Source organism: Xenopus tropicalis, chromosome 10, assembly GCF_000004195.4.
Source record: "Xenopus tropicalis strain Nigerian chromosome 10, UCB_Xtro_10.0, whole genome shotgun sequence".
Classification (NCBI taxonomy): domain Eukaryota; kingdom Metazoa; phylum Chordata; class Amphibia; order Anura; family Pipidae; genus Xenopus; species Xenopus tropicalis.
Window position 1 is genome coordinate 44,625,713 of NC_030686.2, and position 25,743 is coordinate 44,651,455.

The 25,743-nt window shown below is 49.5% G+C and overlaps 1 protein-coding gene across 1 annotated transcript in view; it reads left to right on the forward strand.

Moving 5' to 3' along the window:
• myo15b (myosin XVB) overlaps positions 1 to 25,743 on the forward strand; it is a 61,424-nt gene that overhangs the window by 29,804 nt on the left and 5,877 nt on the right. The window contains exons 34-56 of the mRNA XM_031894206.1: positions 2,529 to 2,584; positions 3,250 to 3,320; positions 4,620 to 4,707; positions 4,836 to 4,934; positions 5,115 to 5,296; positions 5,395 to 5,700; positions 6,293 to 6,383; positions 7,185 to 7,328; positions 7,450 to 7,687; positions 9,512 to 9,596; positions 10,133 to 10,274; positions 10,351 to 10,460; positions 11,734 to 11,793; positions 13,342 to 13,417; positions 14,106 to 14,224; positions 14,802 to 14,920; positions 15,309 to 15,450; positions 15,541 to 15,652; positions 15,910 to 16,067; positions 16,252 to 16,379; positions 16,461 to 16,524; positions 24,505 to 24,577; positions 24,658 to 24,731. Of these exons, the coding sequence (XP_031750066.1) occupies positions 2,529 to 2,584; positions 3,250 to 3,320; positions 4,620 to 4,707; positions 4,836 to 4,934; positions 5,115 to 5,296; positions 5,395 to 5,700; positions 6,293 to 6,383; positions 7,185 to 7,328; positions 7,450 to 7,687; positions 9,512 to 9,596; positions 10,133 to 10,274; positions 10,351 to 10,460; positions 11,734 to 11,793; positions 13,342 to 13,417; positions 14,106 to 14,224; positions 14,802 to 14,920; positions 15,309 to 15,450; positions 15,541 to 15,652; positions 15,910 to 16,067; positions 16,252 to 16,379; positions 16,461 to 16,524; positions 24,505 to 24,577; positions 24,658 to 24,731 (2,737 nt within the window). The remainder of the gene's footprint in view (positions 1 to 2,528; positions 2,585 to 3,249; positions 3,321 to 4,619; positions 4,708 to 4,835; positions 4,935 to 5,114; positions 5,297 to 5,394; positions 5,701 to 6,292; positions 6,384 to 7,184; positions 7,329 to 7,449; positions 7,688 to 9,511; positions 9,597 to 10,132; positions 10,275 to 10,350; positions 10,461 to 11,733; positions 11,794 to 13,341; positions 13,418 to 14,105; positions 14,225 to 14,801; positions 14,921 to 15,308; positions 15,451 to 15,540; positions 15,653 to 15,909; positions 16,068 to 16,251; positions 16,380 to 16,460; positions 16,525 to 24,504; positions 24,578 to 24,657; positions 24,732 to 25,743) is intronic.

The window sequence follows — 25,743 nt, forward strand, 5'->3', positions numbered from 1 at the left end:
CCCCCAGCCCAATAAATAGTGACTATGGCACCTTACAGCAGCCCCTCTGGCATTTGCCTGAACCCACAGATTGCCAGTCTGGGCCTGGGTCCTGGCATTCCCAGTACCCAGAGGCCCAAACAGCCCCCCCCAGCCCAATAAATAGTAAGTGACTATGGCACCTTACAGCAGCCCCTCTGGCATTTGCCTGAACCCACAGATTGCCAGTCTGGGCCTGGGTCCTGGCATTCCCAGTACCCAGAGGCCCAAACAGCCCCCCCAGCCCAATAAATAGTGACTATGGCACCTTACAGCAGCCCCTCTGGCATTTGCCTGAACCCACAGATTGCCAGTCTGGGCCTGGGTCCTGGCATTCCCAGTACCCAGAGGCCCAAACAGCCCCCCCCAGCCCAATAAATAGTGAGTGACTATGGCACCTTACAGCAGCCCCTCTGGCATTTGCCTGAACCCACAGATTGCCAGTCTGGGCCTGGGTCCTGGCATTCCCAGTACCCAGAGGCCCAAACAGCCCCCCCAGCCCAATAAATAGTGACTATGGCACCTTACAGCAGCCCCTCTGGCATTTGCCTGAACCCACAGATTGTTTTTTTTTGTTTCCCTCAGGGCCACCTTCTTTTCTCCCTACATCAGGCAATGTAGATACTGATGGGCGTTAGCGCTCAAGGCTGCTGCTAAGCTGCACCCAGCTCTCACACTTCACAGAACAGGGGGTGTCATGTATATACAGTATTTTTACTGAGCATTCCAGCTTTGTTTGTGTGTTGGAAGTTTGTTTAAAGTGCACAATAAAGGTGAATATATAGCCAAGGTATTATTTAAGCACTACAGTAAAGCTACAGGGTTATCATGGGGCTGATTTGCTATTAATATTGCCGCAGGCAAATACTGAAATGGAAGTATGTGACAACAATATGATTTCTATAGGGACTATTTGATGTAAAGAAGTTCCGTGCATTGCAGTCCTGGGGAGATAACAGGGCAATAACGTGCGGTTATCGTTGTTATGGAATTTGTAAACTCATAAAATAGTCACGTCAGCTTTACAGCAATAATAATCCTGCGACGAGAGAGCCAAACCTATGTTACAGGCTAGAATGTTCCACAGTCCTGCTTTAAAGGGCAAGTAAAGGCAAAGATCTAAATCCTGTTTGAATAGAAATGGTTTCTAATAGGTGTGTAGGGGGCAGAAATAATACCTGAACCCTGTTTATCAGTTTAAACCATTGAACTTTAAACATCTATACATGTAGGGGGTGCCATAGTGTTTCCCTTAGACAGTACAGTATGGGGGTACAGCTTATTGTGTGCCCAGAACATTCCTTCTCTGTATATTTGTATTTATACATATGGGTAGGGGGTGCCATAGTGCTTCCCTTAGACAGTACAGTATGGGGGTACAGCTTATTGTGTGCCCAGAACATTCCTTCTCTGTATATTTGTATTTATACATATGGGTAGGAGGTGCCATAGTGTTTCCCTTAGACAGTACAGTATGGGGGTACAGCTTATTGTGTGCCCAGAACATTCCTTCTCTGTATATTTGTATTTATACATATGGGTAGGAGGTGCCATAGTGTTTCCCTTAGACAGTACAGTATGGGGGTACAGCTTATTGTGTGCCCAGAACATTCCTTCTCTGTATATTTGTATTTATACATATGGGTAGGGGGTGCCATAGTGTTTCCCTTAGACAGTACAGTATGGGGGTACAGCTTATTGTGTGCCCAGAACATTCCTTCTCTGTATATTTGTATTTATACATATGGGTAGGGGGTGCCATAGTGTTTCCCTTAGACAGTACAGTATGGGGGTACAGCTTATTGTGTGCCCAGAACATTCCTTCTCTGTATATTTGTATTTATACATATGGGTAGGAGGTGCCATAGTGTTTCCCTTAGACAGTACAGTATGGAGGTACAGCTTATTGTGTGCCCAGAACATTCCTTCTCTGTATATTTGTATTTATACATATGGGTAGGAGGTGCCATAGTGTTTCCCTTAGACAGTACAGTATGGGGGTACAGCTTATTGTGTGCCCAGAACATTCCTTCTCTGTATATTTGTATTTATACATATGGGTAGGGGGTGCCATAGTGTTTCCCTTAGACAGTACAGTATGGGGGTACAGCTTATTGTGTGCCCAGAACATTCCTTCTCTGTATATTTGTATTTATACATATGGGTAGGGGGTGCCATAGTGTTTCCCTTAGACAGTACAGTATGGGGGTACAGCTTATTGTGTGCCCAGAACATTCCTTCTCTGTATATTTGTATTTATACATATGGGTAGGAGGTGCCATAGTGTTTCCCTTAGACAGTACAGTATGGGGGTACAGCTTATTGTGTGCCCAGAACATTCCTTCTCTGTATATTTGTATTTATACATATGGGTAGGAGGTGCCATAGTGTTTCCCTTAGATAGGACAGTATGGGGGTACAGCTTATTGAATGACTGCTTAGTGAAGACAATTAGCTGTTCCCTGCTGGATACTGGAGTAAATATAATATATGTTGTTGTTATGTCACAGGATGAACAGCTCCATTCCTCCCGCCCCTCAGCTCCAGGCTCCCTCGATGCCACAAGGTAATTGCATTGACTGTATATATAGAATTGTACTTAGCGGTGCCATAAAGCTAACAGTGTATATTATTATGGGATAGCGAGTCTCAGGCAAGGGCTGGAGGGATCCATATAAGACATTTCTATTACCCAGAATCTCCCCTAAGGGCAGCTGAACCTATATAGCCAATATACTGGTGCCACCTTCTGGGGGACAGGGAAAATTACAGCCCCAAAGACACAAAGGGGGTTATGTAATAAAAGGCACTAAGGTTGCCCAGGAGCAGAAACCCATAGCAACCAATCAGCAGGTAGAATTTACTGGTCACCTGTTTGAAAGCAAACATCTTATTGGTTGCTATGGATTACTGCTCCTGGACACACTTAGTGCCTTTAATTACAAATGGAGTAAAGTAAAATGATGCGCAATAATTTTTTTTACAAGCGTTGACATTTTTCCGCTGCAAATTTTTGTGCCCGTTTCGCAAAAAAAAAGCTGCCATTGGCGAAATTGCTAAATATCAGTACAATTATAGGTCTGAGACAAAGCAAAGAAAGTGCCAGTCAGTATCCCTGTTACCAGCAGCCCCAGGGCCACAGATCTGTTCTGGCTGTTGTTGAACTACAGAGGGCTGGAAAGTCAGGGGATGCTGGGAATTGTAGTCATCTTCTCCCCTATCTTTCCCCAGGCCTGGGCAGGCAGCAAAGATTTGAGAACTATGTGGATGAGCTGTTCAGTCCGTTAGTGTCTCCCTCTGCGGTAAGTTTCCCGGGGGGCTCCTGTCATATCCCTGCCCCCCCCAGGAACCAGTTATCAGTCGGCCAGGGCCCCATTAATGGACAGATAAGCTGCCAACTTGGTCTGAATTAGCAGCTTAAATCTGATTGGGTATGGCAGGGGTGGGCAAACTACGGCCCGTTGGCCTTTTTAATCCGGCCCACCGACTCCGGCCCCTTTAAAAGAATGAGGGGCCCTGATTGGTTGCGCCTCATGCGTGCACATGACATCAGCACGCACGGGGCGCAACCGTATAAAAGGATGCAGCAGGGGCGGGGGGACAGAAGCAGCCAAGGACGGAGGCGGCTGGAGGTCGCTGTAGGAGGAGCCGCAGGGAGTCACAGGGAGCTGGGGGTGGGGGAAGATGGAGGATGCTGGGGGGAGCTGGAGGGGGGATGTTGAGGAGAAGCTGGAGGATGCTGGGGGGGAGCTGCAGGATGTTGGGGAGTGGAGCTGGAGGATGCTGGGGGGGAGCTGAAGGATGTTGGGGAGGATGCTGGGGGGGAGCTGGAGAATTCTGGGGGGGAGCTGGAGGATGCTGGGGAGGGGGAGCTGAGAGGCCCAGTGATTTCTGATGGCAGCACTGGGCATAATGCTGGCCCGGCCTGGCCCGTCTGTAAGTCAATGTGGCCCCTGAGCCAAAAAGTTTGCCCACCCCTGGGGTATGGCCACCTTTACTGGGCACATATTGTAAGCGGGCGTTTCTTCTACCAGCGCCTTATTGCCCAACCATAAAACCAGCCCTGACTGTCAGATCAGATTGCATGGCGTCTGCAGATCCTTCCCAGGCCACATTGCATGGTGGGTACGGATCCTTCTCAGATCAGATTGCATGGTGGGGACAGATCCTTCCCAGGTCACATTGCATGGTGGGGACAGATCCTTCCCAATCAGATTGCATGGTGGGGACAGATCCTTCCCAGGTCACATTGCATGGTGGGGACAGATCCTTCCCAGGTCACATTGCATGGTGGGGACAGATCCTTCCCAGGTCACATTGCATGGTGGGGACAGATCCTTCCCAGGTCACATTGCATGGTGGGTACAGATCCTTCCCAGGTCACATTGCATGGTGGGTACGGATCCTTCCCAGGTCACATTGCATGGTGGGTACAGATCCTTCCCAGGTCACATTGCATGGTGGGTACAGATCCTTCCCAGGTCACATTGCATGGTGGGTACAGATCCTTCGCAGATAAGAGACAATACCATGTACTAGTTCTTCCCAGATCAGATTGCATGGTGTGTGCCTCTGACTCTCATTCCCTCCCTCTGTTTCAGGATTGGGATGGACCGGAATATCTCAGCAGGCGGATGAAAGGAGGGGGTGGGATTGGTCCTAATCGCCAGGGGGCTTTCTCTGCCGGAGGTGAGTGCAGTGTAACCTCGCTGACTGTCTGTCAGTAAATGTAAAGGGAAAGTAAACCAAACAAAGCCTATAACCCCGGTATAGATATTCCGTTGTACTTACTCTGATACTAATATCCTTTTGTGCAGGTTATGGAGGGATGGCTCCCATGCCTTCCTACTCAATGCCAATGATGAATGGGATGATGCAGCCAATGGGCAATGCCCCAATGATGCCCTCGATGGCAGGTGAGACCAAAAAGAAAAGCCCGTCCCTTCTTGCATTTGTTTCCCAGGCACAATGAATATTGATTCCAATGCTAATGGCAAGGAGCCGCCATTTTGGGAAGATGTTGAAGTAAGAAGTCCTGGCACTTGCTAGTTGGCAGTTTTTCTCACCCATTCCTACTTCCCACGTGGCTATTTCAGGTATGGCGCCCCAGCCAATGATGCCCCAGATGATGCCTCAGCAAATGATGCCCCAGCCAATGATGCCCCAGCAAATGATGCCCCAGATGATGCCCGCATCCCAGCCGGTGATGCCCTCAGTTGATCCCAGCCAGGTGGCGGCCCAGCAGCAAGCTTTCATTAACCAGCAGGCCCTGCTTCTGGTGAGCTCCCACCCTGCATGTTGTGCCTACTGGATCTAGTGAATGTACTGGTGCCTCTGGGCTGAATATTCTTTTTATTCTGGTTACTTTGATCCCAGGCCCAGCAGATGACGCTCCAGGCGACCATGTTATCTCAGCAGCAGCAGAAAAATCTGCAAAAGCAGTCGCGTCCCACGGATTCTACTCCAAGCCCTCGGGATCCTTCTCCTGCCCGAGCTGCTAAACCTGTGCCCAAGCCAGCTGCTGCCACTGCACCCCCTCCTGCACCCCCAACCTCTACTGCACCCCCAACCTCTACTGCACCCCCAGCCCCTCCAGCACCTTCTGCAGATCCTCCACCTGCGCCAGCTGCTCCAACGCCAGCACCAGCAGCCAAACCCAAACCAGAAAACAAACAAACAAAGGTAACAAAGACCAGGGCAATTTTTTGACCCAAACACCAACCCCCAATGAACAGGCATTAAGCCAATATGCATGATACGCCTCCCCGAGGACTTGAGCTTCTCCAAATAATGCCTGGTCCTAGGTTGCAATATCCTAGTCACCATACTAAGTTCTAAGGCCTCCCCAGACATCTCCTATGGACCTACTGTACCAATGTTACCCAACAGGTTCCACACTTGAGACACCCCCAGTAGGGATGTTGGCAGGGTTGGCTACATAGCTGGCAGGACTCCTGGTAGAAGTCCAGATGAAGAGTGAGGTATAGGAGTCTTGGAAAGGAGTGGGGCTTCCCATGAAAGAAAATGGGTTTGGGTGGAGCAGGTTTTGAGTCATGTAGGACGTTCCTCCATGCTAAGTATTACCCAATGGTCTTTATGCCCAGGAAAACTCCTTCTGGGACCCCTGCCCCTTAGTCCACTCTTCCAAGTTGTGCGCATAGGGATGCCTGTTGGACTGTACCATGCTTTGGGGGGGAGTGCAGAGCCAGGATACCTCTGGGTAGGGGGTAGGGGGTAGGTGTTGGGCAAAGCATAATGCCTGTTCTGTTCCCAGGTTTTATGGGAAACCGAAGATGATGATGAGTTGGAATATGCTGAACAAAAACAAACATTCCAACAGAAGATGCATTTCTTCCAGCGGATGGGTGAGTGGCAACATTCCAACAACTAAGTAAAGTAATGGGCCAGTGTGGCTCTGTACTGGGGTGCAAGCAATCTGTCTGATACCCCATTATTTGTGGGGTCACTCAGAGCAGCTGCTGGGTAGGGGGTATAGTCAGGTAGTGGATAGTGGGTATAGTCGGGTAGTGGGTATAGTCATGTAGTGGGTATAGTCGGGTAGTGGGTATAGTCATGTAGTGTATAGTGGGTATAGTCGGATAGTGGGTATAATGTAGTGGATAGTGGGTATAGTCATGTAGTGGATAGTTAGTTAGTGGGTATAGTCGGGTTGTGGTTAGTGGGTATAGTCAGGTTGTGGTTAGTGGGTATAGTGGGTTGTGGTTAGTGGGTATAGTCGGGTTGTGATTAGTGAGTATAGTCGGTTAGTGGGTATAGTTGGGTTGTGGTTAGTGGGTATAGTCGGGTAGTGGTTAGTGAGTTTAGTCGGTTAGTGGGTATAGTCGGGTTGTGGTTAGGGGGGATAGTCGGGTAGTGTGTATAGTCGGTTAGTGGGTATAGTCAGTTAGTGGGTATAGTCGGTTAGTGGGTATAGTCGGTTAGTGGGTATAGTCGGTTAGTGGGTATAGTCGGTTAGTGGGTATAGTCGGTTAGTGGGTATAGTCGGTTAGTGGGTATAGTCGGGTTGTGGGTAGTGGGTATAGTCGGGTAGTGGGTATAGTCGGGTAGTGGGTATAGTTGGGTAGTGGATCTAGCACAGCGATTACCGCTCCTGCCATGCCTGGCACTGGATATCTTGGCTCAGTTTGTTTGTTTGCTGCTTACAGGGAGTCAAGAGATCAAAATAAAATCCCTGAAACCCCCTTCAAAAATCCTCCTCCCAAACTCAGGGGGGCAGAATATCGGTACTGACAGTGACAGCGACGACGAACCGCCAAAAGCGCCCGAACCAGAGCCAAAGCCAAAGCCAAGTAAGAGCCACCAAAGTACAGCCCCGGGGCCCACATTCAATATGGATTCCCTGTCGCTCGGCTAACAGCACCGGGATACGCTTTCTTTTTTAAATATTTCCATATTATTTGAACTTTGCAGAAACGCCCACTCCAAAGGTCCCGCCTCCTGCCCCCAAGAAGCCCAATCTGAAAGACAAAGATCCCAAAGACTCCAAGGATGAAGAATCTAAAGATAAAGTTCCCAAAAAGAAAGATTCCAAAAAGGGCGCAGTTCTAAAACCTGCCCCAAAGCCAGAACCCAGCCAGCAAATCAGAGAAATCATCAAGATGTATCAGAGCCGCCCCCAGCCCGAGCTGAAACCCTACGAGCCAGTCAGGTGAGGCCCAGCGGGAGAGTGACAGGTGCCGGCTCATAGGGGCTCATTGTATGTACAGAGGTTCTGTGACCAGTTAAACATAGCCCCGGGGAAGGGATTGTGCCTTTAGTAGCAATGGGGGGATAATAGCCTCTGGGAAGGGACTGGGGCTGTGGGATAGCAGGTATAGTAGGGAGAGATGGTGCCTATAGTAGCAGTGGGGGGATAATAGCCTCTGGGAAGGGACTGGGGCTGTGGGATAGCAGGTATAGTAGGGAGAGATGGTGCCTATAGTAGCAGTGGGGGGATAATAGCCTCTGGGAAGGGACTGGGGCTGTGGGATAGCAGGTATAGTAGGGAGAGATGGTGCCTATAGTAGCAGCGGGGGGATAATAGCCTCTGGGAAGGGACTGGGGCTGTGGGATAGCAGGTATAGTAGGGAGAGATGGTGCCTATAGTAGCAGTGGGGGGATAATAGCCTCTGGGAAGGGACTGGGGCTGTGGGATAGCAGGTATAGTAGGGAGAGATGGTGCCTATAGTAGCAGTGGGGGGATAATAGCCTCTGGGAAGGGACTGGGGCTGTGGGATAGCAGGTATAGTAGGGAGAGATGGTGCCTATAGTAGCAGTGGGGGATAATAGCCTCTGGGAAGGGACTGGGGCTGTGGGATAGCAGGTATAGTAGGGAGAGATGGTGCCTATAGTAGCAGTGGGATAATAGCCTCTGGGAAGGGACTGGGGCTGTGGGATAGCAGGTATAGTAGGGAGAGATGGTGCCTATAGTAGCAGTGGGATAATAGCCTCTGGGAAGGGACTGGGGCTGTGGGATAGCAGGTATAGTAGTGAGAGATGGTGCCTATAGTAGCAGTGGGGGGATAATAGCCTCTGGGAAGGGACTGGGGCTGTGGGATAGCAGGTATAGTAGGGAGAGATGGTGCCTATAGTAGCAGTGGGGGGATAATAGCCTCTGGGAAGGGACTGGGGCTGTGGGATAGCAGGTATAGTAGGGAGAGATGGTGCCTATAGTAGCAGTGGGGGGGATAATAGCCTCTGGGAAGGGACTGGGGCTGTGGGATAGCAGGTATAGTAGGGAGAGATGGTGCCTATAGTAGCAGTGGGGGGGATAATAGCCTCTGGGAAGGGACTGGGGCTGTGGGATAGCAGGTATAGTAGGGAGAGATTGTGCCTATAGTAGCAGTGGGGGGATAATAGCCTCTGGGAAGGGACTGGGGCTGTGGGATAGCAGGTATAGTAGGGAGAGATGGTGCCTATAGTAGCAGTGGGGGATAATAGCCTCTGGGAAGGGACTGGGGCTGTGGGATAGCAGGTATAGTAGGGAGAGATGGTGCCTATAGTAGCAGTGGGGGGATAATAGCCTCTGGGAAGGGACTGGGGCTGTGGGATAGCAGGTATAGTAGGGAGAGATGGTGCCTATAGTAGCAGTGGGGGATAATAGCCTCTGGGAAGGGACTGGGGCTGTGGGATAGCAGGTATAGTAGGGAGAGATGGTGCCTATAGTAGCAGTGGGGGGATAATAGCCTCTGGGAAGGGACTGGGGCTGTGGGATAGCAGGTATAGTAGGGAGAGATGGTGCCTATAGTAGCAGTGGGGGATAATAGCCTCTGGGAAGGGACTGGGGCTCTGGGATAGCAGGTATAGTAGGGAGAGATGGTGCCTATAGTAGCAGTGGGGGGATAATAGCCTCTGGGAAGGGACTGGGGCTGTGGGATAGCAGGTATAGTAGGGAGAGATGGTGCCTATAGTAGCAGTGACACTGTAGGATCAACCAGTGAAGTAATGGATGGAGCTCACAGTATGTGGATATAATTGTGTCCCTGCCCTACAGGAGACCAGCTCAGAGCTTCCTGAAGAAGAAGGACCCCAAACAGGAGGCTCTGGAGAGACTGCAGCTTGGTGGGAAACTGTATGAGGTACGAGAATGAGAGGAGGAATCAGTGGTGGTAGGAAAGGTTAAAGGAACACTGACATGGGAAAACATGTTTGTTACAAAACCCATAAGTCATAGAGCTTCTCCAGCAGAATCCTGCATTGTAATCTGTTTTTCCCATGGGGCTAGCCATATTCTTCATTTCCCAGGGTGCCACAGCCATGTGACCTGTGCTCTGATAAACTTCACTCACGCTTTACTGCTGTGCTGCAAGTTGGAGTGACATCCCCCCCTCACCCCCAGCAGCCGATCAGCAGAACAATGGGAAGGGAGCAAGATAGCAGCTCCCAGTAGGTATCAGAATAGCACTCAATAGTAAGAAACCCAAGTCCGGCTTGGGACTCCTCCAGTTACATGGGAGTAGGAGAAACAATAGGTTAGCTGAAAGCAGTTCTCCTTGTGCTGTGATTGGTGGCTGAAACGTCTGATTGGGGTACGAAGGGAAACTGGGGGACGTTACTAGTGCAGGTTTTATCCAGAGTGAACTTGCCCTTTAATAATGTATTTCTTCTTCCTTAGGATCCTTCCAAGTCTCCCGTATACGAGGAGGTGAATTCCTTCCAGGATAAGCAGAGATCCCTAATGGATTTGTTTCAACCCAGCTTAATTCCTCCTCCCCCCGAAATGCAAGCTCCTGGGCTGGAGCCCCCAAAGAGCGCAGGTGAGGGGCCCCTTCCCAATGTGCCGTCGCTTACTCCTTCCCGCCTGTTAGTAACCCCCCTCTCCTTGTTTCCCAGGCCGGTACCTGGAAGGGGACAATTTGGCCAACTCGTCCCTATGCAAACACACGGCCAGTGTCTTCTTCTCCTACAGCGATGTGGGCTGGAGACTGTACGTGCGAAAGGAGGTAAAATCCCACTTATTGGCACAGGGAGGTACAATTATTTCAGCCCTTGGACTGATGTGGCCACCTGGGGGCCAACACTTGGGCCATAGAGCAGGCCTTATTGAGGGCAACATTAATGCTCCAATGTGGGAGTAAATACCGACCAGGCAGTGTGCCCCATACATAAGGTTGCCACCTTTCTGGTATTTTATAGGCCAAGCCGGTAAAACACTTGCCAAGACCGGTATTACATATCTACTGGCTGTGTAGTTGCTGGTAAATTTGCAATACCCTTAAGATTGGCCCCTGATCTGCCCCAATCTGCCTAGAACTTAAGGTGGCCATACACCTTCAGATCCACTCGCTTGGCGATGTTGCCGATATCCCCTCCTACAGGTGGGCTATATCGGGAGAATCCAGGCTAATTCGGTTGTTTGGCCCTGGGGCCAAACGATGGAATTATAACGACGGGTATAGGCAAAGTCGGTCTGGGGACTGCATCAAAGAGCTGATGGGGTCCCCGATCCAACTCGATTTTTTATCCTGCCCGATCAATATGTGGCTGATTTCAGGCCAGATATCGGTCGGGCAGGCCTGTCGGTAGTGCCCATACACGGGCCGATTAGCTGCCGGCCTTTAGAATAACCCATGCTCCACCCATCCTGTGTCATCATCCCCGCCCATTTGATGTCATCACCCCACCCCTTTTTAGCCCCCCACCCCAGCTGCCTGTAAAATATTCTCAGAAGGATGGCAACCCTCCCCATACACGGGCTACTTGGCAACCCTCCCCTATACACGGGCCATTTGGCAACCCTCCCCATACACGGGCCACTTGGCAACCCTCCCCATACTCGGGCCACTTGGCAACCCTCCCCATACTCGGGCTACTTGGCAACCCTCCCCATACACGGGCCATTTGGCAACCCTCCACATACACGGGCCACTGGACAACCCTCCCCATACACGGGCCACTTGGCATAACTAAAAGACTAAAGATTCAAGGACCAAGGTGATTTATGTCATATATTGATGAGCCAATCACATCTCTATTGCCACCGCACAGTCCTATGGCCTACAGGGTTACTGCCCCTCCCTTACCCGCAGGCATGGGTCTGGGGGTGCCCTTTCTAGTGCTTAGGGGAAAAGGAAAAAAAAGGGGGAGCCATGGGGGAATCTTTCAGAAGGGGTGGGTCCCTATTCTCCCATTCCCTGCCAGTGAGAGTGTAAGGGTTCCCCCCAAAACTACAAAGCCGGACCCCCTTGCTCATTGTTTTTCTTTATTTTGTTGTAGATCTTTTACCCGAAGGAGAAGTTTACCCATCCGTACTGCCTGAACCTCCTGTGTGAGCAGGTAATCATGGGAGGCGTCTCTTCCCCACTCACCGCATCGCCTCTCTGTAGGATAGAATACAACCAATCATCTTGTCTCATCTTGTCAATTTACACTCATGGGAACAACCAATAGTGTCACTGGGATCTACTGTATATGTAACATGGAGCCTATTATACTGTATATTTAGTTAGAATCTCACCCTATCATTCCCAGTACCCAGAGGCCCAAACAGCCCCCCCAGCCCAATAAATAGTGACTGTCTATGGCATCTTACAGCAGCCCCTCTGGCATTTGCCTGAACCCACAGATTGCCAGTCTGGGCCTGGGTCCTGGCATTCCCAGTACCCAGAGGCCCAAACAGCCCCCCCAGCCCAATAAATAGTGACTATGGCACCTTACAGCAGCCCCTCTGGCATTTGCCTGAACCCACAGATTGCCAGTCTGGGCCTGGGTCCTGGCATTCCCAGTACCCAGAGGCCCAAACAGCCCCCCCAGCCCAATAAATAGTGACTATGGCATCTTACAGCAGCCCCTCTGGCATTTGCCTGAACCCACAGATTGCCAGTCTGGGCCTGGGTCCTGGCATTCCCAGTACCCAGAGGCACAAACAGCCCCCCCCCAGCCCAATAAATAGTGACTGTCTATGGTATCTTACAGCAGCCCCTCTGGCATTTGCCTGAACCCACAGATTGCCAGTCTGGGCCTGGGTCCTGGCATTCCCAGTACCCAGAGGCACAAACAGCCCCCCCAGCCCAATAAATAGTGACTATGGCATCTTACAGCAGCCCCTCTGGCATTTGCCTGAACCCACAGATTGCCAGTCTGGGCCTGGGCCCTGGCATTCCAAGTACCCAGAGGCCCAAACAGCCCCCCCAGCCCAATAAATAGTGACTGTCTGTGGCACCTTACAGCAGCCCCTCTGGCATTTGCCTGAACCCACAGATTGCCAGTCTGGGCCTGGGCCCTGGCATTCCCAGTATCCAGAGACCCAAACAGCCCCCCCAGCCCAATAAATAGTGAGTGACTATGGCACCTTACAGCAGCCCCTCTGGCATTTGCCTGAACCCACAGATTGCCAGTCTGGGCCTGGGCCCTGGCATTCCAAGTACCCAGAGGCCCAAACAGCCCCCCCAGCCCAATAAATAGTGACTGTCTGTGGCACCTTACAGCAGCCCCTCTGGCATTTGCCTGAACCCACAGATTGCCAGTCTGGGCCTGGGCCCTGGCATTCCCAGTATCCAGAGACCCAAACAGCCCCCCCAGCCCAATAAATAGTGACTATGGCACCTTACAGCAGCCCCTCTGGCATTTGCCTGAACCCACAGATTGCCAGTCTGGGCCTGGGTCCTGGCATTCCCAGTATCCAGAGACCCAAACAGCCCCCCCAGCCCAATAAATAGTGACTATGGCATCTTACAGCAGCCCCTCTGGCATTTGCCTGAACCCACAGATTGCCAGTCTGGGCCTGTAGGGCAGAACTGCTGCTTTGTGAGATGAAGGAATGTGATGTAAACACCAATTATTTTTTTTATTACTTTTCTGAGTATTTTTTTTCTGAATCACCAGATAATTCGAGACACATTCTCAGATTCTGGATTTCGCCTGACGAAGGATGAAAGGAGGAAGATGAGAGACTTTCTGAGTGAGTTTGATATTAAACCTTTATATTTGTACTTGGCATCATTATATGTAGCCCCCTGTACCGGCTATGAGCAAATGTAGGGGGACACTTAGGGGGCTGTTCCTGCTGAACTGTGCTTAGGATAAAGCAAGTTGCTAGCAGATACCATCTATAGATCAGCAGGACATACACGGCCATACACAAGCAGGGTCGGACTGGGCCGCCGGCTCTAGTGGGCCCCAGCGGTCCAGACCCAACCCTTCTAGGCCTTACGCCTGTCCGACCATTCCTCCCCATTCCTCTGCCTTCTCCTCTTCTGCACCCCAATCAGGCAGGAGGGGATATAGGGGGCCAGTCAGGCGGGGGGGGTCAGTGTGGCTCCCCAATACCATAGGGTGGCTCTTCAGACTTGGCGATGCTCCAGCCAAGAGACAGGGGACAAAGTGTCACATTGAGGGGAAACCCGTGTGGAAGTGCACTCCCCGGTCCTGCTGCGGCTTCTTAGGGGAGGATGTCGGGTGGGGGGGGTAGGGAACGTGGCCCGGTGGGCCCTGCACCCCCCAGTCTGACCCTGTACACAAGCCTTGCAGTGGTGCTGCCCATAGTGGCCCCTGGCTTTGCTTCACCCAAGCTCCCTAGATGCCCCCTTCCCCTTACGTGGACTTGTAACCCGGGACTGACCGTCTCCCTTTCCCCCCCCCCCCCCCAGCTGAGTTTCATGTGGGGGCCGATGCCAACTCTATCAGCGAGGAGTCCATCAAGAAACGCATTGTGATCGCTGCGCGGGATAACTGGGAGAATTACTTCTCCCGCCTCTTCCCAGTCAGGGTGAGTAAAGGCTCCTTCAGCCCTAGGACCTGCCCAATACATGGGGGTGCCCCTACCCTATTACCTAGCTGGCCTACTGAACTCTTGGTAACCATGCCCATATGGTCTTTAATACAGTGGTATTCTGCCTCCTATCATGTTGGGTTTATTAACCCATAGGTTTAGCATAGTAAATATTGGGTAAATAGGCTGTAAGATAAAAATGAGTTCTGGTTCCTATTTACTTTAGTCTCCATTAGCAACCTCTGCCTGCTTCAGTGAGTCCAGCCTTCCCCACTACTTAGGCACAGAGCTACAGTTTCTGGGCTGCTCTCTTCCCCATGGTAAGGAAGGGTACTTTCCCATTGTACTGGCCTAGAATGACAGCATAGAGCAGATCAATGTAATACTTTCCCTGGCCAATAGAAATCAAGCCAATGGGACAACCTGTTCAGCCCTTTGTGTTAGGTCCAAACAGAACCTTCCTTCTCCTTCTGGGAAAGACAGCAGCCCAGGAGAAGGAAGTACATCCCATTGGATGCCAGTAAAATATCTATAGAAACCATAACGGGTCAATGTTCTGTCCCTGTGTGTTTAGCTGGAGGACGATATAGACCCATTGCTCCTCGGAGTTTCCCACCGTGGCATCCGGCTTGTCAAAGATGTCCAGGCAGCAGGAGTCCAACACAGGCACCTGAAGACCCTGTGCAGTTACAGGTGAGTTACTGGAGAGATGGCGGCCCGTGGGGGGAGGAGCTCATTGGGTCGCCATCTAGGAGGTACTACAGTCAGGGGCCCCAAGAACTGGAAATGTGTTGTTCAGGGATCACAAAGGTGCACATTGGGGTTGGAAGTGTTTGGTGGATCATGGGCAGGGTTTGGGCATATTTAGAGTCACCAGGGCAGACCAAGGGCATGGTCAGGTGCCCAGGGGCCTCATTCTACTCATTAGCAGGTCCATTACACTGCTGAGGAAGCCCTGGTGACCAGTGGGCTAATATTAGTGGCCCCTGGGGTCAGTAGCATGGGGTTCCATGATTACCAATGAAGCAGAAAGTTGACTTCTGGGACACGTTGGTGATTACGTTGTCCTACAATGTCCCAGCTTTGCAGACATCCTCTCTATGGAAATGCCCAGCTCCAGCAGCCTGCGCTTCTGCTTGCGCCACGAGGAGCTTCTGTTGCATTCGGACAGAGCGCAGTCCCTCAAGGCTTTGATAGAGATTTTCGTGCACGAGCTGGTCAAGGTAAGTCTGAAATTTACGTTTATGGCGGAAAATATTTCCAGGTTCTCCAAAACCCCCAGAAAACCAATGGCCACTCTGTTTCCGCCCTAGGATTCAAACCACGTAGTCGCTCTGCGCAGTTACGTCACCGATGATAAAAGCCTTCTCCAATTCAAAAAGGGTGACATCATCAAAGTGCTGCCAATGGAGGGGCTGCAGCCAGGTGGGTTCAGGGGCAAGTTTAAATGGGGATATTATCAGGTTTGGATATTATCAGGTCCTAGATACCCCTGAAATGCCAGCTTGAAGGTCATACAGGAAGAGATTTGGGCCAAAAGCCTATTTGCTGTTCTAGATACCCCAGAAAGCTCAGCTTGAAGGACAATTAGGGTATGAATTGGGGGGAAAGCTTATGTGTCTGACTTAAGGGTTCCATGTTTTGGTTGAATTTATTTAACTGAATCTCATTCTTCCCTGCAGGGTGGCAGTTTGGATCCATAGGAGGGCGCTCTGGTCTCTTCCCATCTCGCATGGTACAACCAGCGGCAGCCCCAGATTATTTCTCAGTGCTGGAACGGAAAGGGGAGACCAGGAAGTCACCACCACCAAAAGTCCTACAGAGGAGCTTGAGCAAGGAGGTACTAAGGGTACAGGGTGGCCATGGAATGCTTAAATGTCCAAAACCATTAAGCCCAGTAGGGGCAACTAAAATTATTATAGTGTGGCTGGACATGTGGTATAAATATAGGTACTAGTATGTACAACCAAGCAATGGTGATGGGTCTCCATGTTTGATGGTTGCTATGTCTATTCTCATGGCAGAGTGAAGCAACAAGTAGGGCATCCATGATTTCAAAGGCGCCATCCTCAGCTCCTCCCATGCCGATAGATGCATCCCAGTATACGATGGTGGAGTTTGCACTGAAATATTTCCGGGAGGCACAGACCATGTGAGTGGAGAGGCCCTTCTAACTGTTGATGTGCATCAGATGATGTAGGTATTTACTATTTCCTTGGTTCCTTGCCCGTAGGTTGGGCTGGAAGGGAATGGCGGCCGAAGGGAAGAAGGCAGTTCAGCTGGTCCAGCACACTAAGGTGAGGGGAAGGGAACTCGGGGCCCAACTCTATGGTTTGCATTAAGGTGAATGAATATCCATGGCTATCTATGATGGCTACGGGCCCCTAGGGTGGGGCGGCCCTGTGGCTTATGTTCTTTGGGTCCGGTTTCTCAACCTTAGGCCTCATCAGAACATTAAATAAAGGGACAATACACTCAGGAACTTAAGGAATGGTTTGGGGGTTCAGCAGTTAGTATTTCGCAGTAGTGGGGTCCTGAGTTCAATTCTGACCCCAACATTAAAATCATTTTGTGTGGGTGTGTTTTTTTTTTTTCCTTTTTTGGATGTTACGTAAAGAATAATAAATTCAACCAGGAACATAGTTAAAGTACAATGGCCCTGTGGCTGAGTGGTTAATGGTGCTGCTGTGAGTTGTTAGGGTTGTGAGTTCAATTCTCACCAGAGAGGTGAATGAGATGGTGCTGGGTGAGGCTACTCTCATACGGTGTTTGGCTTGTGAGTTTCACCATATCAGTAATTGCAAGTTACTCCCATGGGTTTATATATAGGCAAGGTGATACTTGTTGAAGGACACAGTGGCTCAGTGAATAGGGCTGCTTTGTTGGGGTACGGAGTTTTTTAAGTTTGATTCCAGCCAGGGATCTATGCAAAATCAGCTTATATATATATTGAAATAAATAATAACTACCCCCCCTAAAAAAGTCATTCAAGGCAGGAGAACCAACCACTGAGCCACGGTGCCGCCCAACCTGTCCCACGCTGATTGGCGCTATATAAACACTCTCATTGCCAGGAACCCTGGTTATTGCCTGACTGGGCTCTAGCACTATGGGAGGGTGTCTCTTAGGGTCACATCTTCATGAGTCTCTCCCCTTCTTATAAGCTAAGGACTAAGGACACGGGGTACAGTCTATAGAGTGAGATTTAGGGACAGCTTGTTGGTGTCCCCAGGATTGCCCTGTGCCGCCCAATAATGTCTCTAACTGAGAACAGTTTAGCAATTTGGTTGCTAGGGTAATTTGGACCCTAGCAACCAGATAGCTGCTGAAGTTCCAACCCAGAGAGCTGCTGAACAAAAGCCTAAATAATTGGAAAAAAAAAGCAAATAAAAAATGAAGACCAATTACAAGTTATCTTAGATTAGCACTTCCAACAACATTTAGAAATCTATAATGGGAACCCCAGGCACAAGTAACTCAGCAAACAGAAACTGTGAACTACTAATCCCAGCATGCACAGCTTATGTCACTTACTGGCCTGTCATTGCCCCCGAGGCACATGTCTTCTGCCGGCCCCTAGTTACTGCCCTGACTGGAGCGCTCTCATATAAATATAATGGTTAAAATAACGCTGAGATGAGTATCTTGTTAGCCAAATAGCATGTACGTTAGAATGGGGCCCTGCTGGCTGATACATTTGCTTGAGAAAGCCCCATTGGGTGAGACGTGTCGCTTTCCTGTGATGTCATCACCGGGCGCCGCAGCGACACACATGCTAATGGCTGCTGCATGGCCAGAACCGCTCTCTCACTGACTGCAGCCTGTGCCAGCGGGACTGTAGCCTATGGGATGGTTGGGTACTAGAGTTCTGTATGCTCTGTAGCTCACTGTATGGGTAGGGGAGAGATAGGGTTCCTCCCCTGTGTAATACCTGCCCCATACTGACTGCACACCCTGCATGGCTTATTAGCTATTCATTTAGCTGCATGGCTGCACATAAATCAGTTTAGTCTGCAGCATGTGTCTAAATCAGCTGCTAATTAGCCATGCAGGGTGTGCAGTCAGTATGGGGCCGGTATTAAAGGGATGAGGAGACAACCTTACTTGGTAGTAATGTAATTAATTGGGGTTACATTGCTGACAGGCCCCTGTGTGTATAAATGAAGGGGTCTTCTCTGCTGTTCATGGCATTTGTGTAGGTGCCTTATTCACTTAGTGCCCAATACTGGTCAGGCTATTACCCAGAATTCATTTCATTCACTCTTTCATTCTTTTCCCCTATTTCCTATTGCAGAAGTTGCCTAGAACCCAAACTGCAAAATATATATTCTAGCAGTAGGTTTATCCGGCTCCTACCGTGTTCCCTTCTGATGTGCCCAAAGGTGCCCAAACACTGACCAGTTCTTCAGGGCCTCACCAATTGGCAGAATGAGCGAATACCAATCGGCTGGCGATGCACGGGGATGGGCACAGATAAAGCTGCAGCAAGGGAAGATAAACTATGGCTCCATTACCCTGCAGTTTGGTGCAGGGAGAGCAAAATAGCCACTAGGCACCCATGGTCCTGTCGCAGCTGTAGGTTGGCCGGGGGGAGACATCTATGCGCTATAATCAGTGGGGCCTTTGGGTGCTCAGGGCCAAACCCACAGCCATAAAGGGCAGGAGTACTAAGTGCTGTGTGTGCCTTCCTCTCCTTGGGGCTAAATACACTCTGTGTCTCTGTCTGACTCCCCATAACCTGCTACACAGGGGGCAAAAACATGGCTGCCCTTTTCATGCATTTAGCAATATATATATATAAATAAATATAAGCCAGGCCAGATTCAAACTAACGGCCCCTGTGTCCCAGCAGCACTGTCTCACCCACTGAGCCACCAGGTTGCACAGCAGTTGCACTTGTTCCTGTGTATATAAAGATTAACCCTTATATATAGCAGTTAGTTTATCTTTATATACAGGGGAACAGCCACTAATACTGTGTAACTCAGTGGCTCAGTGGGTGAGACAGCGCTGCTACAGGGCAGAAGTCATGGGTTCAAATCCAGCCATGTTTTGAGTTTTTCAAGTGAAAGAAATGATAAATACCCAAAAAAAAGGCTGCGCGCGCAAAAGGGCCCCGCGGTTCTGTGGTTAGTGCTGCCGCCTTGCGGTGCTGGGGTCTCGAGTTTGATTCCGACCCCAACACTGCAAGGAGCTTTTATTCCTACAGGGAGCTTCCCTACCCCATACGCACGCACGCACACACACACAGAGTAAGGGCAATTTAGAGACAAGCCAATTTACCTACCTGTATGTTCTACGTGCGGAGGGTTAACACCCCAAAGGAACCCACACATAGAACATACAAACTCCTCACAGCGCTGTTGCTGGAATTGAACTTGGAACCTCAGCGCTGCAAGGCAGGAGAACCAACCACTGAGCCACGGTGCCGCCCAACCTGTCCCACACTGATTGGCGCTATATAAACTCTCTCTGTCTGTTTCATTGCCAGGAACCCTGGTTATTGCCTGACTGGGCTCTGGCACTATGGGAGGGTGTCTCTTAGGGTCCAGTCTTCATGAGTCTCTGGGCTCAGGTTCTGCCCGTGGGTAACTGCACTACAAAAGGCTTTGGACATCCAACAGGGTGGGGGCCCTTTCTTGGGTGCTTTGTGTAAGTTCCACTGCTCTCAGTGAATGCAATGAATTCTGGGTAATAACCTGACCAGTATTGGGCACTAAGTGAATAAGGGACCACAGTATTATTACTACCAAGTAGGGTTGTCACCTCATCCCTTTAATACCGGCCCCATACTGACTGCACACCCTGCATGGCTAATTAGCAACTGATTTAGACACATGCTGCAGACTAAACTGATTTATGTGCAGCCATGCAGCTAAATGAATAGCTAATAAGCCATGCAGGGTGTGCAGTCAGTATGGGGCAGGTATTACACAGGGGAGGAACCCTATCTCTCCCCTACCCATACAGTGAGCTACAGAGCATACAGAACTCTAGTACCCAACCATCCCATGGGCTCCAGTCCCGCTGGCACAGGCTGCAGTCAGTGAGAGAGCGGTTCTGGCCATGCAGCAGCCATTAGCATGTGTGTCGCTGCGGCGCCTGGTGATGACATCACAGGAAAGCGACACGTCTCACCCAATGGGGCTTTCTCAAGCAAATGCATCAGCCAGCAGGGCCCCATTCTAACATACATGCTATTTGGCAAACAAGATACTCATCTCATCTCATCTAAACAATAACATTTATAGGAGAGACCCCAATACTGAGCCATCAGTATTATATACAGTGTTCACCTCATCCCTTTAATACCGGCCACATACTGAATCCCACACCCTGCATGGCTAATTAGCCGGTTTAGATTCCCAGTTCACAGTTTTTGGACATTGAATTGTTTCAGCATCCTGGGACATGTAGTTCACAGTTTTTGTTAAGATAGTTGTGCATGCTGGGATTTGTAGTTCTCCGTGTATGGTAAGATAACTGTGCATGTTAAACTTTGTGGCTTACAATGTTTTTACCCAAAGTCCAGTTGAGTAGTGTTTATAACAATAGCAACAAAGCACCCAAGAAAGGGCCCCCACCCAGTTGGATGTCCAGAGTCTTTTGTAGTGCAGTTACCCACGGGCAGAACCTGAGCCCAGAGACTCATGAAGACTGGACCCTAAGAGACACCCTCCCATAGTGCCAGAGCCCAGTCAGGCAATAACCAGGGTTCCTGGCAATGAAACAGACAGAGAGAGTTTATATAGCGCCAATCAGTGTGGGACAGGTTGGGCGGCACCGTGGCTCAGTGGTTGGTTCTCCTGCCTTGCAGCGCTGAGGTTCCAAGTTCAATTCCAGCAACAGCGCTGTGAGGAGTTTGTATGTTCTATGTGTGGGTTCCTTTGGGGTGTTAACCCTCCGCACGTAGAACATACAGGTAGGTAAATTGGCTTGTCTCTAAATTGCCCTTACTCTGTGTGTGTGTGTGTGCGTATGGGGTAGGGAAGCTCCCTGTAGGAATAAAAGCTCCTTGCAGTGTTGGGGTCGGAATCAAACTCGAGACCCCAGCACCGCAAGGCGGCAGCACTAACCACAGAACCGCGGGGCCCTTTTGCGCGCGCAGCCTTTTTTTTGGGTATTTATCATTTCTTTCATGTGAAAAAATGAAAACATGGCTGGATTTGAACCCATGACTTCTGCCCTGTAGCAGGGCTGTCTCACCCACTGAGCCACTGAGTCACACAGTATTAGTGGCTGTTCCCCTGTATATAAAGATAAACTAACTGCTATATATAAGGGTTAATCTTTATATACACAGGAACAAGTGCAACTGCTGTGCAACCTGGTGGCTCAGTGGGTGAGACAGTGCTGCTGGGACACAGGAGCCGTGAGTTTGAATCTGGCCCGGCTTATATTTATTTATATATATTGCTAAATGCATGGAAAGGGCAGCCATGTTTTTGCCCCCTGTGTAGCAGGTTATGGGGAGTCAGACAGGGTGCCTGGAAGCCTGGATAAACCTACTGCTAGAATATACCATTGGCTTCTACAGCCCATGAGCAGTTTGGGTTCTAGGCAGCATCTGCAATAGGAAATAGGGGAAAAGAATGAAAGAGTGAATGCAATGAATTCTGGGTAATAGCCTGACCAGTATTGGGCACTAAGTGAATAAGGCACCTACACAAATGCCATGAACAGCAGAGAAGACCCCTTCATTTATACACACAGGGGCCTGACAGCAATGTAACCCCATTTAATTACATTACTACCAAGTAAGGTTGTCACCTCATCCCTTTAATACCGGCCCCATACTGACTGCACACCCTGCATGGCTAATTAGCAGCTGATTTAGACACATGCTGCAGACTAAACTGATTTATGTGCAGCCATGCAGCTAAAGGAATAGCTAATAAGCCATGCAGGCTGTGCAGTCAGTATGGGGCAGGTATTACACAGGGGAGGAACCCTATCTCTCCCCTAGCCATACAGTGAGCTACAGAGCATACAGAACTCTAGTACCCAACCATCCCATGGGCTACAGTCCCGCTGGCACAGGCTGCAGTCAGTGAGAGAGCGGTTCTGGCCATGCAGCAGCCATTAGCATGTGTGTCGCTGCGGCGCCTGGTGATGACATCACAGGAAAGCGACACGTCTCACCCAATGGGGCTTTCTCAAGCAAATGCATCAGCCAGCAGGGCCCCATTCTAACGTACATGCTATTTGGCTAACAAGATACTCATCTCAGCGTTATTCTAAACAATAACATTTACAGGCAGTAACTAGGGGCCGGCAGAAGACATGTGCCTCGGGGGCAATGACAGGCCAGTAAGTGACATAAGCAGTGCATGCTGGGATTAGTAGTTCAGTTTCTGTTTGCTGAGTTACTTGTGCCTGGGGCTCCCATTATAGATTTCTAAATGTTGTTGGAAGTGCTAATCTAAGATAACTTGTAATTGGTCTTCCTTTTCTATTTGCATTTTTTAATTATTTAATTATTATTTAGGCTTTTGTTTAGCAGCTCTCTAGGTTGGAATTTCAGCGGCTATCTGATTGCTAGGGTCCAAATTACCCTAGCAACCAGGCAGTGGTTTGAATGGGACCTGGGAATATGAATAGAGCAGGGCTTAAATAGAACAATAAGTAATACACAGTAACATGGAAACTGTAACCTCACAGAGCAATAGGCTTGGGCTGCCGGGGTCAGAGAAAACCTGGAAGGAGACGAGTAAAAGCTAATAATTTAAAAACTATTAAAAATGAAGACCAATTGCAAAGTTGCTATGAATAAGCCATTCTATAACATACTAAAGGTTAACCTGAATGTGAACTATGCCTTTATCCCTAAGAGACTCTCCCATAGTGCTAGAGACAGCCAAGTCAGCCAATAACCAGGGTGATGGGCTAGCCAACACAAAGCTGACCCAAACCCACCCCTAACCTGCCCAGCTTCTGTATTTATAGGCCTGTGCCTGCCGCGCCCCTCTGTGATGTCACAAAAGGGGCGGGGCACAACTGTAAATACTGAAGTCTAAAAGCAGCGCCTAGTAAGGTCCCAGGTGGGGTAGGAGCATGGTAACGTTCAGCCTGAACCCCTGCCCCCGGCCCCCAATGTTGTGTGGCTGCACATCACTATTATGGGCGAGAGTGTTTATATAGCGCCAATCAGTGTGGGACAGGTTGGGCGGCACCGTGGCTCAGTGGTTGGTTCTCCTGCCTTGCAGCGCTGAGGTTCCAAGTTCAATTCCAGCAACAGCGCTGTGAGGAGTTTGTATGTTCTATGTGTGGGTTCCTTTGGGGTGTTAACCCTCCGCACGTAGAACATACAGGTAGGTAAATTGGCTTGTCTCTAAATTGCCCTTACTCTGTGTGTGTGTGTGTGTGTGTGTGTGTGCGTGCGTATGGGGTAGGGAAGCTCCCTGTAGGAATAAAAGCTCCTTGCAGTGTTGGGGTCGGAATCAAACTCGAGACCCCAGCACCGCAAGGCGGCAGCACTAACCACAGAACCGCGGGGCCCTTTTGCGCGCGCAGCCTTTTTTTTTGTGTATTTATCATTTCTTTCACTTGAAAAATGAAAACATGGCTGGATTTGAACCCATGACTTCTGCCCTGTGGCAGCACTGTCTCACCCACTGAGCCACTGAGTCACACAGTAATAGTGGCTGTTCCCCTGTATATAAAGATAAACTAACTGCTCTATATAAGGGTTAATCCTTATATACACAGGAACAAGTGCAACTGCTGTGCAACCTGGTGGCTCAGTGGGTGAGACAGTGCTGCTGGGACACAGGAGCCGTGAGTTTGAATCTGGCCTGGCTTATATTTATTTATATATATAGCTAAATGCATGGAAAGGGCAGCCATGTTTTTGCCCCTGTGTAGCAGGTTATGGGGAGTCAGACAGTGACACAGAGTGTATTTAGCCCCAAGGAGAGGAAGGCACACACAGCACTTAGTACTCCTGCCCTTTATGGCTGTGGGTTTGGCCCTGAGCACCCAAAGGCCACACTGATTATAGTGAATAGATGTCTCCCCCCGGCCAACCTACAGCTGCTACAGGACCATGGGTGCCTAGTGGCTATTTTGCTCTCCCTGCACCAAACTGCAGGGTAATGGAGCCATAGTTTATCTTCCCTTGCTGCAGCTTTATCTGTGCCCATCCCCGTGCGTCGGCAGCCGATTGGTATTCGTTCATTTTGCCTGCAGGCTGATTGGTCAAACTCCCTGAAGAATTGCCCATTGTACCCATGGGGGTTGCTGGGGACTTGCCCCTAACTCAGCTCTTCTGATTTTAGGTTCCAATACAAGAATCTCTGATTTACTTTGAAGACAAGGAGCTGAATGAGCCGGCGGCTAACAATTTCATGAGTAAGTTATGTGTCTGTGCAATTCTACGTGTGTCTGATACCTCAGTACAACCTGATAACGTGCCCAACTCTGTCCCCCAGGTCTGATGAGATTCATGGGAGACCAACAGTTCAGACAGCAGGATGATATGGGATGTGCTTTTGAAATCCTACAGGTTAGTGGGCAGGTTGTAAAAAGAAAGAACGAGCAACCACATGTAAAAATATTAGGGTATTGAATTATTCTTTCACCATTTAATGGAAATAATGTAACTACAAGGTTATTTCTAATATCCTAAGTTTTTTTTTTTAATGTGAAATAGTGCTGTACGTGGGGCAGGCCCCATATAATCATACTCAGAGTTCCCTGTATAACTCAGCCTGCAGCCTTGTGCCTTTATATGGGCACAGAACCCCTCAGTGACTGCTAATATCCTTATCATTTACAGTAGGGGGTACATTATCCCTTATAATACATGAGTGATACTCAGAGTTCCCTGTATAACTCAGCCTGCAGCCTTGTGCCTTTATATGGGGGGCACAGAACCCCTCAGTGACTGCTAATATCCTTATCATTTACAGTAGGGGGTACATTATCCCTTATAATACATGAGTGATACTCAGAGTTCCCTGTATAACTCAGCCTGCAGCCTTGTGCCTTTATATGGGCACAGAACCCCTCAGTGACTGCTAATATCCTTATCATTTACAGTAGGGGGTACATTATCCCTTATAATACATGAGTGATACTCAGAGTTCCCTGTATAACTCAGCCTGCAGCCTTGTGCCTTTATATGGGCACAGAACCCCTCAGTGACTGCTAATATCCTTATCATTTACAGTAGGGGGTACATTATCCCTTATAATACATGAGTGATACTCAGAGTTCCCTGTATAACTCAGCCTGCAGCCTTGTGCCTTTATATGGGGGGCACAGAACCCCTCAGTGACTGCTAATATCCTTATCATTTACAGTAGGGGGTACATTATCCCTTATAATACATGAGTGATACTCAGAGTTCCCTGTATAACTCAGCCTGCAGCCTTGTGCCTTTATATGGGGGGCACAGAACCCCTCAGTGACTGCTAATATCCTTATCATTTACAGTAGGGGGTACAGTATCCCTTATAATACATGAGTGATACTCAGAGTTCCCTGTATAACTCAGCCTGCAGCCTTGTGCCTTT